The sequence below is a fragment of the Macrosteles quadrilineatus genome, unplaced genomic scaffold (assembly GCF_028750875.1).
Source record: "Macrosteles quadrilineatus isolate MER2022 unplaced genomic scaffold, UCM_ALF_1.0 Scaffold_1__1_contigs__length_201487025, whole genome shotgun sequence".
Taxonomy (NCBI): domain Eukaryota; kingdom Metazoa; phylum Arthropoda; class Insecta; order Hemiptera; family Cicadellidae; genus Macrosteles; species Macrosteles quadrilineatus.
In genome coordinates, this window is record NW_026542594.1 from 173,972,301 (window position 1) to 173,988,980 (window position 16,680).

General features: G+C 33.4%; 1 protein-coding gene across 1 annotated transcript; it reads left to right on the top strand.

Moving 5' to 3' along the window:
- The first annotated feature begins 13,104 nt into the window (after positions 1–13,104).
- Positions 13,105–13,800, top strand: LOC129002663 (pickpocket protein 28-like). The gene has a single exon (XM_054430642.1). It carries the CDS (start codon positions 13,105–13,107, stop codon positions 13,798–13,800), a length of 696 nt encoding a protein of 231 aa, XP_054286617.1.
- The last annotated feature ends 2,880 nt before the right edge of the window (positions 13,801–16,680 follow it).

Genomic DNA, 16,680 nt, shown 5'->3' on the forward strand with positions numbered 1-16,680 from the left:
ATAACTTTAGGATGTAACTAAAAATAACTTAAATAGTAAGTCACACATTCAATGTACATTAATTCACAATAAACTGCTAGTTATAGTCAGTGCCTTACAATATCTCATACAAAGCCAGTAGACACTATAATTTCAGAAGTTAACTGACTCTTAACCGTTATTTTTACTACGTCGTATCTGACCTATTACGTTATGGTAAATGATATATTTATTGTTTTACTTGTTTCATTGGTCAAAACCAAATACCATAAATATTATATTTTACTGTTCTAATATAAAAACTATAATTTTAAACAATGACCCTTTGTCTATCAAACTTTATCACAGATTTCAGCCAAAAAGGGCTTTAACCTTATTTAACGCTAAACAATTGTAATAAATCATGATATCGTATCTATTTTACGTAATGTTTATATGCCTGTCAATGTGATAATTTCCAAGCAGTGGTAGCAAAATATATATTTCTTTGTTAAAACAGTACTATAAGCTGATTAATTAGTTAAAAGAAAAGGACAAGTAACAGCTGAATAGCATGCACAAGTCCACGTAAAGAATCATTTAAAATGTAATAGTTTGTTATAATTAAATACTGGTTAAAAAAAGGTGTCCTAACTTTGTTATTTTTCTACTGATTTGGTTAATTAAGGTGTCATATGATATATCTTTTGATCTAGTAGGCCTAACTTTTTGTATTTCTGTTTTCGTTAAACATTTTCGTTTTCGAGATATTAAAGATTACAATTTTTAAATTGCCACCATTTTGAAATAGTAAATAAATACAAACTGTTTTATCTGTAAGGTTCATTGTAATGTATTTTTACATATTTGTACCAAATTAAAAGATTCTAAATTGGCACGTTAAGAAGTTATAAGGGAATTTGTAAAAAACGCATACGAACTGATAGACGGAAAATTAGGCATGGGGTCTCGAAAATTCTGTTCGTTTTAATGCAAGGAACAATTCTACAAAAGCAGTACGAGTAGTTTAGGGACAAAAATTCTAAAGAATAGTGTTTTTGCCTCTGGAGACATCAAAATGAAAAATAAATCGGGTACGGGCCTAGGTCCTAACCATAGGTCCTACCATAGGTCCTATGGTAAATAGCTACTTCCCTAAAGAGAAATTCGCCAAAATCGCTGATGCGAATTGGTAAATTTTCAGTTTATCTACAATAACTAAATAATACTATCTTTATTGTGAAGGTTATCTCTAAAAAGAAAAACAGAGATAGGTTTGTGTTTTAATCTCTGTAGTTGTTTAAGAGGCTTACAAACTTAAACCTTCAATAATTGATAAGTGCATTTGACAAATCAGTTTTAGTAGAAAAAGGAAGCTCGATAGATCAGACTAATTTTTAATTTGTTTGTTCATAAACTGTTAAATAATAAGTTTTATAAATTTCAACATCGACTTCGAATCAACTAATACACTCGTTAATATTCTTGTCTATTTTAAAATTTTCCTACTAATTACAAATAAAAAACTCTTAAGACTATTACTTTACCCTATGAAATTAGGTAGGGTCTGTTTTTTACAATTAATGTTAAGAAGAAGAAAACTTATAAATTATATTTGCTGCTGTCAGGTAATTGATTAGAAGGTGAGCACTATAACTACTTAGTAACTTAGCTATAATTTGAACGTAGTGTTTAATTTGTAATGAGCTAAAAAAAGTAAAACATATAAGTAAATAGAATATTTGAAAAAAAATTGTATTACAAAGTAGTAACCTTACTCTTATAAAACTATTAATCTGAGTTCGAAAAACAAATAAAAGTTTGCTTTTCTGCAAAACAATTGCACGATTAAGAAAGTTTCAGTATTTGTATTAGCTTAGAGTCTTAATAAAGTCGACTCCATCTAAATAGTCTGTCGGTGTCTCTGTCCTTTATTTTTTAGAAATTAACTTTTAAAATGGGATTATTAGGAGTGATTTAAAATTATGATGATATCTTATATAAATAAATAATTCTAATAACTTCAATGATCCATTATGGTCCATCATAAGTTTTTGTTTTTCTTATAACATAGAGAGTCAAGTTTGGTTTCGACCTCCTCGTGCTCTTAATGTGTTTAAGATTTTATTGAGCATAAAAACCATAATTTTAGAACATAAATATAAATCATCGGTTATCCTCTTATGTAAGAATAGATATTCGAGGCAAATCACACAGTATAACTAAATTGACACTGTAAAGGTCATCTTTATTCAAATGCTGAAATGAATGGTGAATGGTTACAGCCTTTTAAAGAATCGCCAATATTCCTACCTCCTAAAAGTTCATGTAAAATAGTAGTATCTCTAAAACCTTTACATTGTCATCTACTTTTATCTTCATTGCAATTATATTTGTCATCAATAACAGCACAAAAATACTGTTCTGAGGTTAAAATCATCCTTATTTGATAAATTATGCGTGCTATGTGGTTTAATGATACTAAAATAAATGTTACTTTTTTTAATACAGGTACTATACATATTTTCTCAATTAGATACATTTTATATTTTTTAAACTATTTATAAGGTGTCTAACAAATCTGAATCAAAAACTTTGCTAGTTTTTTTCTGTAAAGAATTACTGAATTGGGATTTTATATTTTGTATAAATACGAAACTATTATCATTTAAATAATTTTCTTTAACCAGTGAGAGGTAACAAAGTTGATTTTACATTACAGTTCAATTGACGAATTTATACAAATATGAATTGAAATAAACTCTTAAGCTCTTATTTATTTACGATCTAAGTCTTGATTCAGCTTTGTGAAGTGTCGTGAATTTGTTATATTAAAAGACGTAGCGAAAGTGGCTCTTTTTGTTACGCAATCGTGTTTTGCAATTGAGACACAGCCGAGCTTGGAAATACGATTAAGTACCAAAAAGACACTTTAGCTCCGTGTGATGAACCCCCTATTTTCATCATACAGTGAAAAATTTACTATATGTTTTTTTCCTCTTCCCTATTTGAAGTTAGCCGAAAACGATGATATTGCTGATGATTTAGATAACTAAAAACGACTGCTTTCCGGACAGTATGATGAAAAAGAGTTCTAAATACCTCAGATGACTTAAAATATCTCTCGTGCTTGCTGCAGTATTATTCGCATCCGGTAAAACTTTTTTTGGATTGCGGTGCAACAAAATGACAATTAAAACTTTGAAATAAACAGTTAATGAGGAAAAGAGCCAACCTCCCTTTCCTGACGTATCTGTTATGAGTCATAAATGTTTGAATTATCATAAACATAGTTTTTCGGATAAACAACCTCTTTCTAATTTAACAAGTGTTGTGTTCATTTTAATTATACACATTTTTTCGTGTAACTTGTAATTGCAAACACAGTGTTATACTTGTGTTGTTAAGTGGATATTCTAAAGTTATGTCAGAAACTCTCACATCTGCATATTGAATAGGATCAGTTGTTTAGTTGTCGTTGTAAACGACGTCGTCAGCACACAAACTGTTTGTTACTTGAAGTTACTTCTTGTTGTTGCAAATTAAGAAAGATAATGTACCGTATAAAGCCCTGCTAAGATACTGTTGTTTCTTGTTCATACACCTTTTTAATGATGAAAACTACTATTTCAACTTTCTCATGAAAAACGTAACAAACAGATGTTTTTACACCCCAGACAATGAAAAAAAAAAACTCTCCCTATTTCATTTACATCCAATTAACTTCTAAAAAAATGACGTATCATGTGAATAAATGAAAATGAGATGTGTTTAAGTATAATTTTAAATAAACCTTAATCTCAAAAAAGAATATAAAATATCATTTCCTAAAATTTAACCTAACCTAAAACAATCTTGGAAAATAATACCCTTAGATAGCTCTACGAAAACAAATGTTTTTAGCAATATGTCACTAGTTTATTTGTAGCAAATTTTAAAAACTGAATGCTAACACTCTATTTAGCAACAAATATAAAGGCCCTTAAGCTTACTCAAGAATATAGTTGAATTATTCAGTGCAATTTCTTGGTTCATTACAGAGTTTATGGCAGAAAAATAAACAAAACAGTATCCAACTTTATGTTTTATGCATGCCATTATTTAGTTTGTCAGTTCTCAACATTTTTAATTCAATGAAAATACTTGACCATCAGAATTTTTTTGTAATTAGAGTTTGTTAAACTTTTGTTTTTATTTTATTTTCAATTGTGTTACAGTATATGGAAAAAAGTAGGGTATGGGTTTCTATTTGTTGTTAATTTAAGGTTTTTTTTCTTAAGGATTGTTTTAAATTACTTAATTATCTTTTATATTTCAATATTGGTTTTACTGAGTTTTACTATTACATAACTGTCATTAAGAAATGCTAACTTATTACAGGCTCTGTATTTATGCATCGTGGGTTTACAATACAAATTTTAATCATATATTCATTCCTTGCCTTATACATTTGTACAACCCACAGCATAATATTATGATTAGGTAAAATTACGTTCAGAATACGTCCTGCAAAAATGAACACATTGGATTCTCGTCAATATATTTCCACCAAAAGCAATATAGGATATTTAATGAACAGTACTCGATATTTTTATAACACACACGTTTCATTTTGCATATAATTATCAGTTTTTATTGAACACACAACAACAAAAGTCACATAAAGACTACTACTGTACTGTAAACCACATTTATGCCATGCAGGATTACTGCATTTTCAAGTTTTTTTTTCTTTTATATTCTCTTGTTAAAGTTGGTTTACACTGCGGGATTTCAAAACAAATGACCCTCAACCTTTTGTTAGCATTTGAATGAGCATCCCATTAAATTCCTGAGTTATTATTTTTGTACACAACAAAAAATATTTGAACATTTATAAAATATGAGGAGAGCATCGTCGTCGGTTAAACAGTCTATAGCATTTTTAATTGCATTTGACAAATGCGTGCATAAATTCCCGTAAAACTAGTACTAAGCTCATCTAATTATAAATATTGAAACTAGTTTCTAAATGTCTTTAAAATTACATGAAGTAATGCTCTAAGCGAAAACATTGTATATAGTGAGTTCGTAATTCAATCAGTAAGCGTGAAGACATTTTTATGCTTGAATTCGAGTCTTCGTCCCTAATGATTTATCAATACTGTTAATTTTGTACTCTACCAGCAAAACGAGTCTGAATCCCACGTCGACTCTACCAGCAAAACGAGTCTGAAGCCCACGTCGACTTTACCAGCAAAACGAGTCTGAAGCCCACGTCGACTCTACCAGCAAAACGAGTCTGAAGCCCACGTCGACTCTACCAGCAAAACGAGTCTGAAGCCCACGTCGACTCTACTAGCAAAACAAGTCTGAAGCCCACGTCGACTCTACCAGCAAAACAAGTCTGAAGCCCACGTCGACTCTACCAGCAAAACGAGTCTGAAGCCCACGTCGACTCTACCAGCAAAACGAGTCTGAAGCCCACGTCGACTCTACCAGCAAAACGAGTCTGAAGCCCTACAAGCAAAACGAGTCTGCACGTCGACTCTACCAGCAAAACGAGTCTGAAGCCCACGTCGACTCTACCAGCAAAACGAATATGAAGCCCACGTCGACTCTACCAGCAAAACGAATATGAAGCCCACGTCGACTCTACCAGCAAAACGAATATGAAGCCCACGTCGACTCTACCAGCAAAACGAGTCTGAAGCCCACGTCGACTCTACCAGCAAAACGAGTCTGAAGCCCTACCAGCAAAACGAGTCTGAAGCCCACGTCGACTTTACCAGCAAAACGAGTCTGAAGCCCACGTCGACTCTACCAGCAAAACGAGTCTGAAGCCCACGTCAACTCTACCAGCAAAACGAGTCTGAAGCCCACGTCGACTCTACCAGCAAAACAAGTCTGAAGCCCACGTCGACTCTACCAGCAAAACAAGTCTGAAGCCCACGTCGACTCTACCAGCAAAACGAGTCTGAAGCCCACGTCGACTCTACCAGCAAAACGAGTCTGAAGCCCACGTCGACTCTACCAGCAAAACGATTCTGAAGCCCTACCAGCAAAACGAGTCTGAAGTCCACGTCAACTCTACCAGCAAAACGAATATGAAGCCCACGTCGACTCTACCAGAAAAACGAGTCTGAAGCCCTACCAGCAAAACGAGTCTGAAGCCCACGTCGACTCTACCAGCAAAACGAGTCTGAAGCCCTACCAGCAAAACGAGTCTGCACGTCGACTCTACCAGCAAAACGAGTCTGAAGCCAACGTCGACTCTACCAGCAAAACGAGTCTGAAGCCCTACCAGCAAAACGAGTCTGAAGCCCACGTCGACTCTACCAGCAAAACGAATATGAAGCCCACGTCGACTCTACCAGCAAAACGAATATGAAGCCCACGTCGACTCTACCAGCAAAACGTGTCTGAAGCCCACGTCGACTTTACCAGCAAAACGAGTCTGAAGCCCACGTCGACTCTTCCAGCAAAACGAGTCTGAAGCCCTACCAGCAAAACGAGTCTGAAGCCCACGTCGACTCTACCAGCAAAACGAGTCTGAAGCCCTACCAGCAAAACGAATATGAAGCCCACGTCGACTCTACCAGCAAAACGAGTCTGTAGCCCTACCAGCAAAACGAATATGAAGCCCACATCGACTCTACCAGCAAAACGAGTCTGAAGCCCTACCAGCAAAACGAGTCTGAAGCCCACGTCGACTCTACCAGCAAAACGAGTCTGAAGCCCTACCAGCAAAACGAGTCTGAAGCCCACGTCGACGGGAAAGTGTTTTCCCAACATCACGTTTTCCCGTAACTACAATGTTAAGGTAGGTGGGAGAAAAACAAACTCTTGGATTCACTGTTATATTATTCGCTACCTAATCTAAATGGAATACAAGTTTCTTAGAGGACGTATAAATTATAAAACCGATGAATTTAAAGGAATATTGTGTAAACTAGTCAACAATTTAACACATTATTTTAAGGTTAAAATGAAGATTTTTCAATATTTACTGTAGATTGACTATAATTTATCTCCATATTTAAAATCCAAAAATATGTAAACTTAAAGTTCCCATTCTATTCTTATGCAGTATAAATTTGTATATTGTTGTAGTTAGCTCGTTTAGGGATATATCATGAAAATATTTTGGCAAATTTGTCTATTTTATGCTACTCTGTGTCGGATAGTTAATGAAAAAAAAAAAAAAAACTTATAACACTTAAAACTTATATTTACGCTTATACTGTTACTCAAAAGACGGTAGATATACATCAAAGATGGTAAGTGGTGATCGATTTCGATTGGACATTCATAATCATCAGACCCAATAGGCGTCTACCGTCTTGTAAGTAACGGTATAAGCGTAAATATATGATTTAAGTGTTATAAGAAGTTTCCTTTAGTTACTTTCCGTAAATTTTATAACGCTTACAATGCTGATCAAGAACTTAGTAATCTGTTAACATATCAATAAAAATCCACTTTATGAAAACAATATTACAGTACTTAAAGAAAATAAGTCTGAAAGTTTTAAGGAAATCTATTGTATTAATTATTAAAGTGATAAAATCAAATTTGTGGTAGGGCCTAATTGTTTAAGGTCACTAATAAAATAAAAATATAGGCATATTACACATTAAAATGATCTCAGAGAATGAAGTTGCCAAAAAGTATATCTATGAACTGATTTTCCAAGGACTCTGCACCACAGGCCGATTTCCAAACGGATCCGTCTTACATGCTTTCGAAGTTTACAATTAATTTTGATCAACAGCTGGTCAATAAAATTAACAGATGTTTATATATTTACTGGAAAGAGCTGTTTATGGTGTTTTATTTTCAATGTGGAAATGTGTGAGTTATTTTGTATGAGGGTTATGTCTATTCAAAGAAAGTTAATAAATTATCTGTAGAATTTCGCTCATAGCTTTCTTTACAATTAATATAACAAGCTACAGGCTTGAATACAGTTGAAGAATTAAGGTAATAACAGGTAATGTTCATTTACCTATAAGGAAGAGGAGTAACTGATTTAATTGCAACACTACGGTATGTTAGATTCTTATGGATCTATTGACCTCATATATAAAAGTAAGGTATTGAAAGAAAGTTAGTCTATTCATTTAAAAATAAGTTTAGCCTATCTTTTCAAATCAAATTATAAAGTTAAGTATTTTTAAACACGCAACAGCTTTACCACTTTATGCACTGTACTTGGTTGCCCAGACCATTTTAACACCATGATCTGAATAAAAAAAGAAAATACATTTACAATATAAATTTGTCAAATAAGCTTTTTTTTGTTTCTAAAGTAAATAATATATATCTTCATGCAGCTGATCTAAAGAGCATTACTATTCTATGTTGAATACTCACCCCGTTGCGAAACTCATATGTTAGTGAAAATCCAACCAGGTTAAGAAAAATTTGCTTTGTCTGCATGTTTGCTGCAGCGGGGGTGTTTTAAGGTTTATTGACTTTTAAAATATAAATATATCCAAAAAACCTATGGTAAAAAATTAAGCAAACTCAACAAATATTGTTCTAGTGTTAGGAAAACATTATTAGAATTCTAAAAATAATATACAATTTCAAGAAATAATACAATAAAACACACAAAAAAACAAAAGCATTTAGGAAATATTGTTTGTAGAAAACAAAATAACAATATTGTAACCAGGAAACACATCTTCTTCGTTGAGATGTTTCTACAGATAGCAAAAGATGTAGAAAAAACAGGACTTATATTTGCCACGTTTTCTCTTACGAGTTTAAGCACCTTCAACATCACGCAGTTATTTCTCCTTAGGTGCTTGACAGTAACAACTGCCCAATATATATTTCTCTTGCTAATAAAGCGAATTATTTGCATTTTACGATGTACCATCGTCGTTTTGAAGTGTTGCGGAAATTAACGCGTAGCTTTTCATTAGTTTAATACAGGACAACACTTCCTTTAGAATACGAAAGATTAACGTTGAAGGGCATCATATGTACGTTGCTGAAACGATCGTTCTAATGTGTTTATAAATTCTTTTACAGTAAAAAAAAAGACTTCAGAGTTATCTTAATCATTTTCAAATCAATCATTACTATTTACTTTTAAAAAATAAAAATAAGGGTATTTTACGCCTTTCTTGTAATATGTTCTGAATCAGTTACGAGTGTAACTAGTTAACACTTTGCTGCTCACGAGAGAAATGTTTACGTACGAGCCGTTGGCAAGTGTGGAAAGTTTCTGGAGTGCCGCAAAGACAGTTTGCACTTGTGTAGTATAGTAACTGTAGAAACAATATCATGTGTAATATTGTTTCTACAGTTACTATAATAGCTATTTACCTTACAAGTGTAGTAAGAGCGTTTTTACATCACGCAGGTGAATAATTAGGTGAATAAATTAGGCGAGTTGCATAATTTACCTAAGTGATGTAAACGCGCTCTTGCGTAACGCGTAACGTACAAGATTTTACCTGACCTGACAATATACAGGAGGTTACGAACAATATTTTTCATTATCCATTTCACTCATCTTCTAACAGTAACGTTCATTTACGAACAAAAGCTAGGTTAGGAAAATTCTTCAAAACATAACAATAAAATTCAAGCGCGCAGCTGATTTCTATCGTTGAACGTCGTTGGCTCCATAGAGGTATATTTTTTAAGTTAAGCACTCAATGTTATTTAAATGGGTTTCATTACATCACCGAGTGAGTTTTTTTCAACTTTACACCACTCGAGAATTAACGAAGTTATATACATCACGCTTGGGATAGGGAAGTTTAACATGGCGGGTTAGGTAAATCATATAAATAATTGGTCTTCAAACACTGTACAACACGTTTTTAGGTTGGGTTAAATCCGAACATTTAACGAAATGTGAAGCGCTGCACCAGCTGATCGTATTCGTAATAGGCCTAACTTAAAAGTCTTGCCAGTTTATGTCCAAGCGAACACGGATTACGTGCATAATAAAAGCTCGCTGTTTTGTGTTGTTTGGTTGGAATACTGGTGTGAAACAAAATAAAAACTGTGCGACCAAGTAAAACGTGTGCGGAAAAGTAAGTAAATGCAGCAATTAACAGCTTTCTGTACAAAGAAGCCCATTTTGTCGGGTGACAATAGGTAAACAAACTTTTATTAGGAAACGAGTTTAAAAACTATCAAAAAGCTTTACTTTTCCTATTTTAAAAGGAGAAGTCAAATTAAAGCTAGCTAAAACAAGTTTAGTGTTAAATTTTTACAGTGTTTGAAATGTGAAATTATTTTTATGGCATTCATTTATACAGGGTGTTGAAAAAAGGTTACCTCAGAACAATAAGCGGGAAGACCATTGTTTTAAACGTAATCTTCGTTTTCGGTGGTATCCAACCCACTTCGTTCAAACATTAGATGTCATGAGAATTTCTTTGGTTGGAAGACGAAGTCACTGGTTTGGAAGTTTTGGAATTACATGACGCCTACTGAGCCTTACTGGAGAATAAAATGATGGTTAATATACAGTTATGTTAACAATAAATAAAGAGTAAATATTAAATATAAATTGTACATATGTAACCTACTCTTTATCCATTTCACAGTTAACTAGAGTAAACTTAGTTTACACTAGAAAACACATGAAGCTAACTTTCTACCAAGGAAATTCTAAAGTTAGTAAAGTCAGTAGTTTAGGCTAAATTTCAAATAACGCTTAAAGAGGCTGCTGGTTCATTAAGAGGGCTCAATATATTTGTTTGTTCAATTAATACTATGATAAAAAAAATATAAAGAGTACATACCATACATTTGATAATCTGATACTTTAAAATTATGGTGTACAATAATTATACATTGTGTAAATTAAGTATAGAACCAAATCTTTATAAAAAAATGAAATATATAGAAATATTATGCTCAAGGAATTGATTGTTAACAAAGGTTCCGCAGAACTTTGCATAAAAAAAATGTGTTAGCCCCCCTAACATTTGTTGGATAGGGGATGACTTTTTTTTAAATAGCAACCCCTATTGAGTGACCCCTCATTTTAAAGGGTTTGCCAAGAGGAATACAATGAAACAAGCTCCAGGTAGATATTCACCCCTAGCCAAAATGACAGGTATTCCAAAATTTGATTTATGTCAATTAGCACCAATTTCACAAATTTCGAAACAAATCTGTGTTTTTTTACAGAATTATTCAGTTTTGGCATTAATTGTTAATTGTACAAGATATTTTACATTAACAATATTTGTTAATCCCCAAGGGGGGTTAGAGGGTGACAATTTCATAAAAAAAACAGCTCCTATTGAGTGACCTCTCATTTTAAACGGTTTGTCAAAATAAATACTGTGACGCAAACCCGAGGTACATATCACCCCTAGCCATTCAATCTCCTTTGCCATTTCAAATTTTGAATTTTTGAAATGGGCGATTTTTCACATAAGTCCAAATTTGGAATACCTGCCATTTTGGCTATAGCTGAGATATTGACCTCGGGTTTATGTCATTGTATTTCTCTTGACAAACCCTTCAAAATGAGGGATCACACAATAGGGGTTGTTATTTGAAAAATAAGCCACCCCTACCCAATTAGGGGGGTTAAAATATATTTTTAATTTAAAAGATTGCGAAACCTTTGTTAACAACCAATGCCACAAACTGAATATTTCTATATATTTCGGTTTTAAACATTCAGATTTGTTTCCATACTTAATTTACACACTGTATATTATCAAACAACCTGTATTACGTCAATACTAAATAAACTGTGAATACTCATGAATCCTTTAGAAAGCTGGTACACTTATGGTTCATAACAAAAATACGTTTGTGCACTTAAACTCAAACTAATCCACATATAACGTAACACAGAAGAGAAACGGTACATTATTCATAACTCTAATGAACACTAACACTGGACATAACGCGAAAGGCAAACACCCATGCAACGAGCTTCACACGAGTCTATTATTATTAGCTTTGACCGTGAAACAACGCCCCTGTAATATCACGTTTTCAGTTTATTACCTCACTTTCAAATTGTTTTTGTTCAAGTCGCACTGGGTAAAATGTTCTAAAGTTATATGAGTGAGATATTTAATGTATTTCTTTATTAAATATATATACTAGTTAAATATATATACCTACTAAGGTAGGCTACACTTACTACAGCATTTTGTTTTAACATAAACATTGAGCAAGACAAATTTGAATATGTCTAAAGAAGAGACTTATGAACCAGACCGAAAGTCAGATCTTCAGCAAATTAAGAATTGAAAGATACAAAAGATAATGTTGATTCGTTCAAAACATCTTGCTTGGAGAAAATTGTAGTGTTAGAAAAAGAGATAGTGCTTTTAAAATCTTGTACCGTAAACAAGAGAGAGAGCAAGAAAAAGTCTTTTCGAGCACCGAAATTGCTGGAGGAACTTAGCACTTTCAACATCCCTGGTCTCCACTACGTGGCAGAAAGCAGACTACATTGGCTTCACAAGTTTCTATGGGGGTTTGTACATCTTGCAGCTCTACTTGTGAGTTATTACTACATCTACAATGCCTACAACACTTGGCAGAGTTCTCCAACAGTTCAAAGTCTCACAAACACGTTGACGAATGTAAGTGACGTTCCAATTCCAGCTGTCATTTATTGTGTCCGTTTCTCTCTCAGCATTGACTACCCAGAAAAGGTGGATCTTAGAAAAAAATGTTTGTCAAAAATCAAAAATTATTCCAAAAACGTTAATTTTTTAACCATGTTCTGCAACGAAGAGGAAATTGCAATTTTCCTAATTTCGTCCTTGTTTGTTCCTGCCCAACCAGGAAATTCTGCATTGTTCAACAGCACTGCGAATACCTTCAGCAGATGAGAACACCTTTTTTGATACAATTAGAAAAATCATTGCCACGGATTCGCTAATTTATGACACCAATGTTGGAGAGTATGTTGACTTTTTAAGTACCACTGTCGATACAAGTCCTCCTTTTTTACTGAATGATGAGTTCGTTTGTAGAACATATAATGGTCTACATTACAAAAGTAATTTAAACGACAACGTGGTGTATTACATAGTGAACCAGTCAATTGTTGACAAGCTGAGTGGTTGTAAATGGATTCTTGAAGATGTGTTGAGTCCCAAATGCGATGAAGGTAGAAACGAACTGGTCTACACAAACAAATCCTTCCACTTGAAAATGCTCATCAAAAGTAATAAAAGAAAAAAAAGAACTGTCTGGAGTGATGAAAAGTTTCTACTGAGCGTCCACAGCCCTGCAACGATTCCCACCTTAGGAAACCTCGATTACAAAGCGTTTTCTACCAGTAAGGATGTAATTATACTTACAATTCCTAAGCTAATCGTCCCAGAAAAGAACTTCCACTCTCTCAAACCTTCTACTAAAGGTTGTTTGTTTTCTCACGAGAGAAGGCTATCAATATTCAGGTTTTACTCTCAAAAGAATTGTCTACTCGAGTGTAGATTGAACTGCACCATCAGGAAGTGCGGGTGTGTGACTTTCAACCAACCTAGGTTCAACACTACAGATATCTGTGGTAAGCCCAAGTATCGGGACTGTCTGACCGGCGTATGGTGTGGACATTGCAACTGTCTGCCGGACTGTGTGTCCCTAGATTATACCATTCAGCTAAAGGAACATGGCTTGAAGAAAAACGTCAACGAGCACTCTGACGTCCACTTCAGGTTGAAGGTAGTCTACAAATACAACACGTTCTCCACAACTCTTCGTCACAGTATCAACAGCATGGAAGAGTTTATAGCGTACAGTGCGGGAATTCTGGGAGTGTTCAATGGGTTCAGTATAATGGCATTGTGGGAAATTATGTACTTCGTAGTGCTGAGGATCTGGGGCTCCATTAGAAGGATCAATTAAATATTGCATGGCTTTTCTGTTGCATTGTATCATGTAAGTTAAAAATGCATTTTGAAGGTATTACTCTTAAGGTTTAAATTCTCACTTATCATTAACATGGAACAGCTTCAAGTAGTCTTGTTCTTTATTCAGGCTTCATAAAAAACTTTGTTTTTATGCTTGCTATTCAAATCTATTAGCAAAGTTATATTAAATAGTACTGTATCAACAATCTTTCAAATATTTTTGGTCTAGAACCATTATTATAGAAGCGTTGGAAGTAACTATGATTCATAAGGAAACTAACATTAACTGTGATTAGAAAACTAATTAAAAGAACTAAATTTTATTTAAAACAGTTTGAACCTTTCTTTCATAAAATACGATTTTTACGTTATTTTGGAGGATTTTCGTTATTTTCATGTTTATTTAGTATTATTCATTAGATTAGATTATATCTAGGTTTCAAATTTACTTGAAAACAATAAAAATGTTTTCCGTTGAGTGTAAAAAAATATTAAGCTGTAATTTAGCGTTTTTCTATTTATAGAAATTATTCCTAAAAGTTGGATCTTCACAATTACACATTTTATAATGACTAGTTGTTCTTATTTACATAACTCACTAAACTGTGCAATCCACCTAAATTCTTTTTAGGTACATCCCATAGTTATAATGTGTAGTATTGATCATTAATGTTTAGCAATGATTTCTCATGTGGTATGAATGTAATCACTTATAGCATTGACGATAGCATTGACATACAGTCAATGCTTATAGATAAGATTCAGGTTCATTAATGATATAATACTGACAGATGATGGGAGTCAAGTTTGCCATTTCTTTACAACAAATCCCTGATAAATGGCTCAATTAGGCGAGTATCCTTGGAAATAAATGAGGTTATTTTAGGACCCCGTTCAGCAGACATTCTCAGCATTTAACAGTATTAGGGGATTCTTTTTATTGAGATAAATTACATCGAGGGGACGTCATTCACCATGGACATTGTGAATTTCTTACTCGCAAACGTCTGCGAAAGGTTTTAGTTTTGACATCCTTAATCCTTAGTTTTTTACATGTTATCCTTGCTATACTCAATATTGATGTGTTTCGTACATTGTATTAAATGGAAGGATTATTGTATATTTTATTTTTACTCGATCCCCTATTTAAGCTTATAGAAACTTGTTTCATCAAACCTCGTCTCGTTTTCCATCATCAAATTTAGGAAAAATGGCTGTAATATTGTACACAAGAAAAACAAAACCAAAACTTCACTTTCTCGAGTACCTATGCTAGTACAACCCAACACATACGACAGAAAGCTATTTCTAGGATGTGCTTCAAACTATGACTTCATTTTTGAGGTGTTGCCTTCCGGACTACTTAACATTATTATTCTAGAGGTTAGAGACCTTTTTGTTGCCACTGTTAACCATCCTTAGTCGTCTAGATGGCGACCTGAACTCGCTTCCCTCGCCTTGATAGTGTTCTTGTATGGCCATACTGTGTTATTTATTCGTTAAAATGTTTGTTTGTGTCTCGTATACATTTTTTAAGGACTTTATGATAACCTCCTAGGAGTGACAACACGTTTTAAGCCTGGACAATGTTACCTTGAGTGTCGAAACTGGTCGACATCCAGACGACCAAGGCAATGAATACACAAACTATAGTTTGTGTATTCATTGACCAAGGATTACAGTGGCAACCAAAAAGTATATCCTTTCTGAACTATGAGTTAAGATTATAACTGCCACGATTAGCTTTAACTTGATCACTGTCCATTGCTTTATAATAAAGCGGTAGCTAAATCATAGGTATCTTATTACAGGCCAATGTATTGTTAGTTCTGAGCTATGATTGGCTATTTGGCTATCTAAGCAGTCTAAGTTGGAAAATCACTGTAAACTGAGAGTTTGCATCCCCTGGTGTGAAATGTGCAACTGCAAGGCCCCTGAATAAGCCATTGATTTTAAGAGTCCATTGAGTATGGACACGCTACTGCGAAATTCGTTAAAATCATATTTTAAAATTGCAACCAGTTTTACAAGGAAAAATAGTTTATCTGGTCACCGATGGATATTGCTGAAAAATACTATTTTCTCAGCATACAAGACTGAAAGAGCTAATTATTAACTATAGATTAAAAAATTCTACACCCTCTGAAAGTAACTACTTTTATTAATTCCGTTTTCTGTAATAAAAACAAAAACAAGCAAACAATCACTGTCTACACTTGGTCTACGTATATTGAGTACAAACGTTACTATTCAAAGTCAATGTTTAACCTAATTAACGGAGTAAATTAGTTTTCTCAAAATTAGGTTTGTTGTTTCCTCAATCCTGGTGAATAATATTTTTACTGTGGTTGTTTTCTTGATCATTGTATGTGGTAAATCACCATAGACAAAAAGAGTTATGGTCGCACCAAGTTTCCTATTCCAGGTCCATTATTGTTTTGTTGGCCTACTTTCTCAATATTCACTTAACTTAATGATATTGACTGTATTGGGTTATTGAATCTTCTTTTCCTTCGATCAATAGATACAGCTCTTACTAAGTATAGTACTAATTAAAGTGAAGCTATATTAAACTTAACTTTTGAAGTTTAGTATCTTAATAATAATTTCGGTTGGATCATTTAGTTACGACAATATTAAATAAAAAATAAATTTACTGAGGATAACATCTTTCTTACACAGTTACAAAATTAAAAGTCACCCACTTTCAATTTGTTTTATAATAAAAGATGAACAATTATTTCCAGTTTTTGGGAATATATTTTTTTGCACTTCAAATGATTAATTAGGGTTAAAAAAACCTTAATATGTCTAAATAGCCTTTCCTGAAAAGTCAGGTAAAATTATAAAATGCTCTCAAGGATAATGGGAAACG

Coding starts and splice junctions, on each gene's coding strand:
- LOC129002663 (XM_054430642.1), top strand. CDS start 13,105: ATGCTCATCAAAAGTAATAAAAGAAAAAAAAGAACTGTCTGGAGTGAT.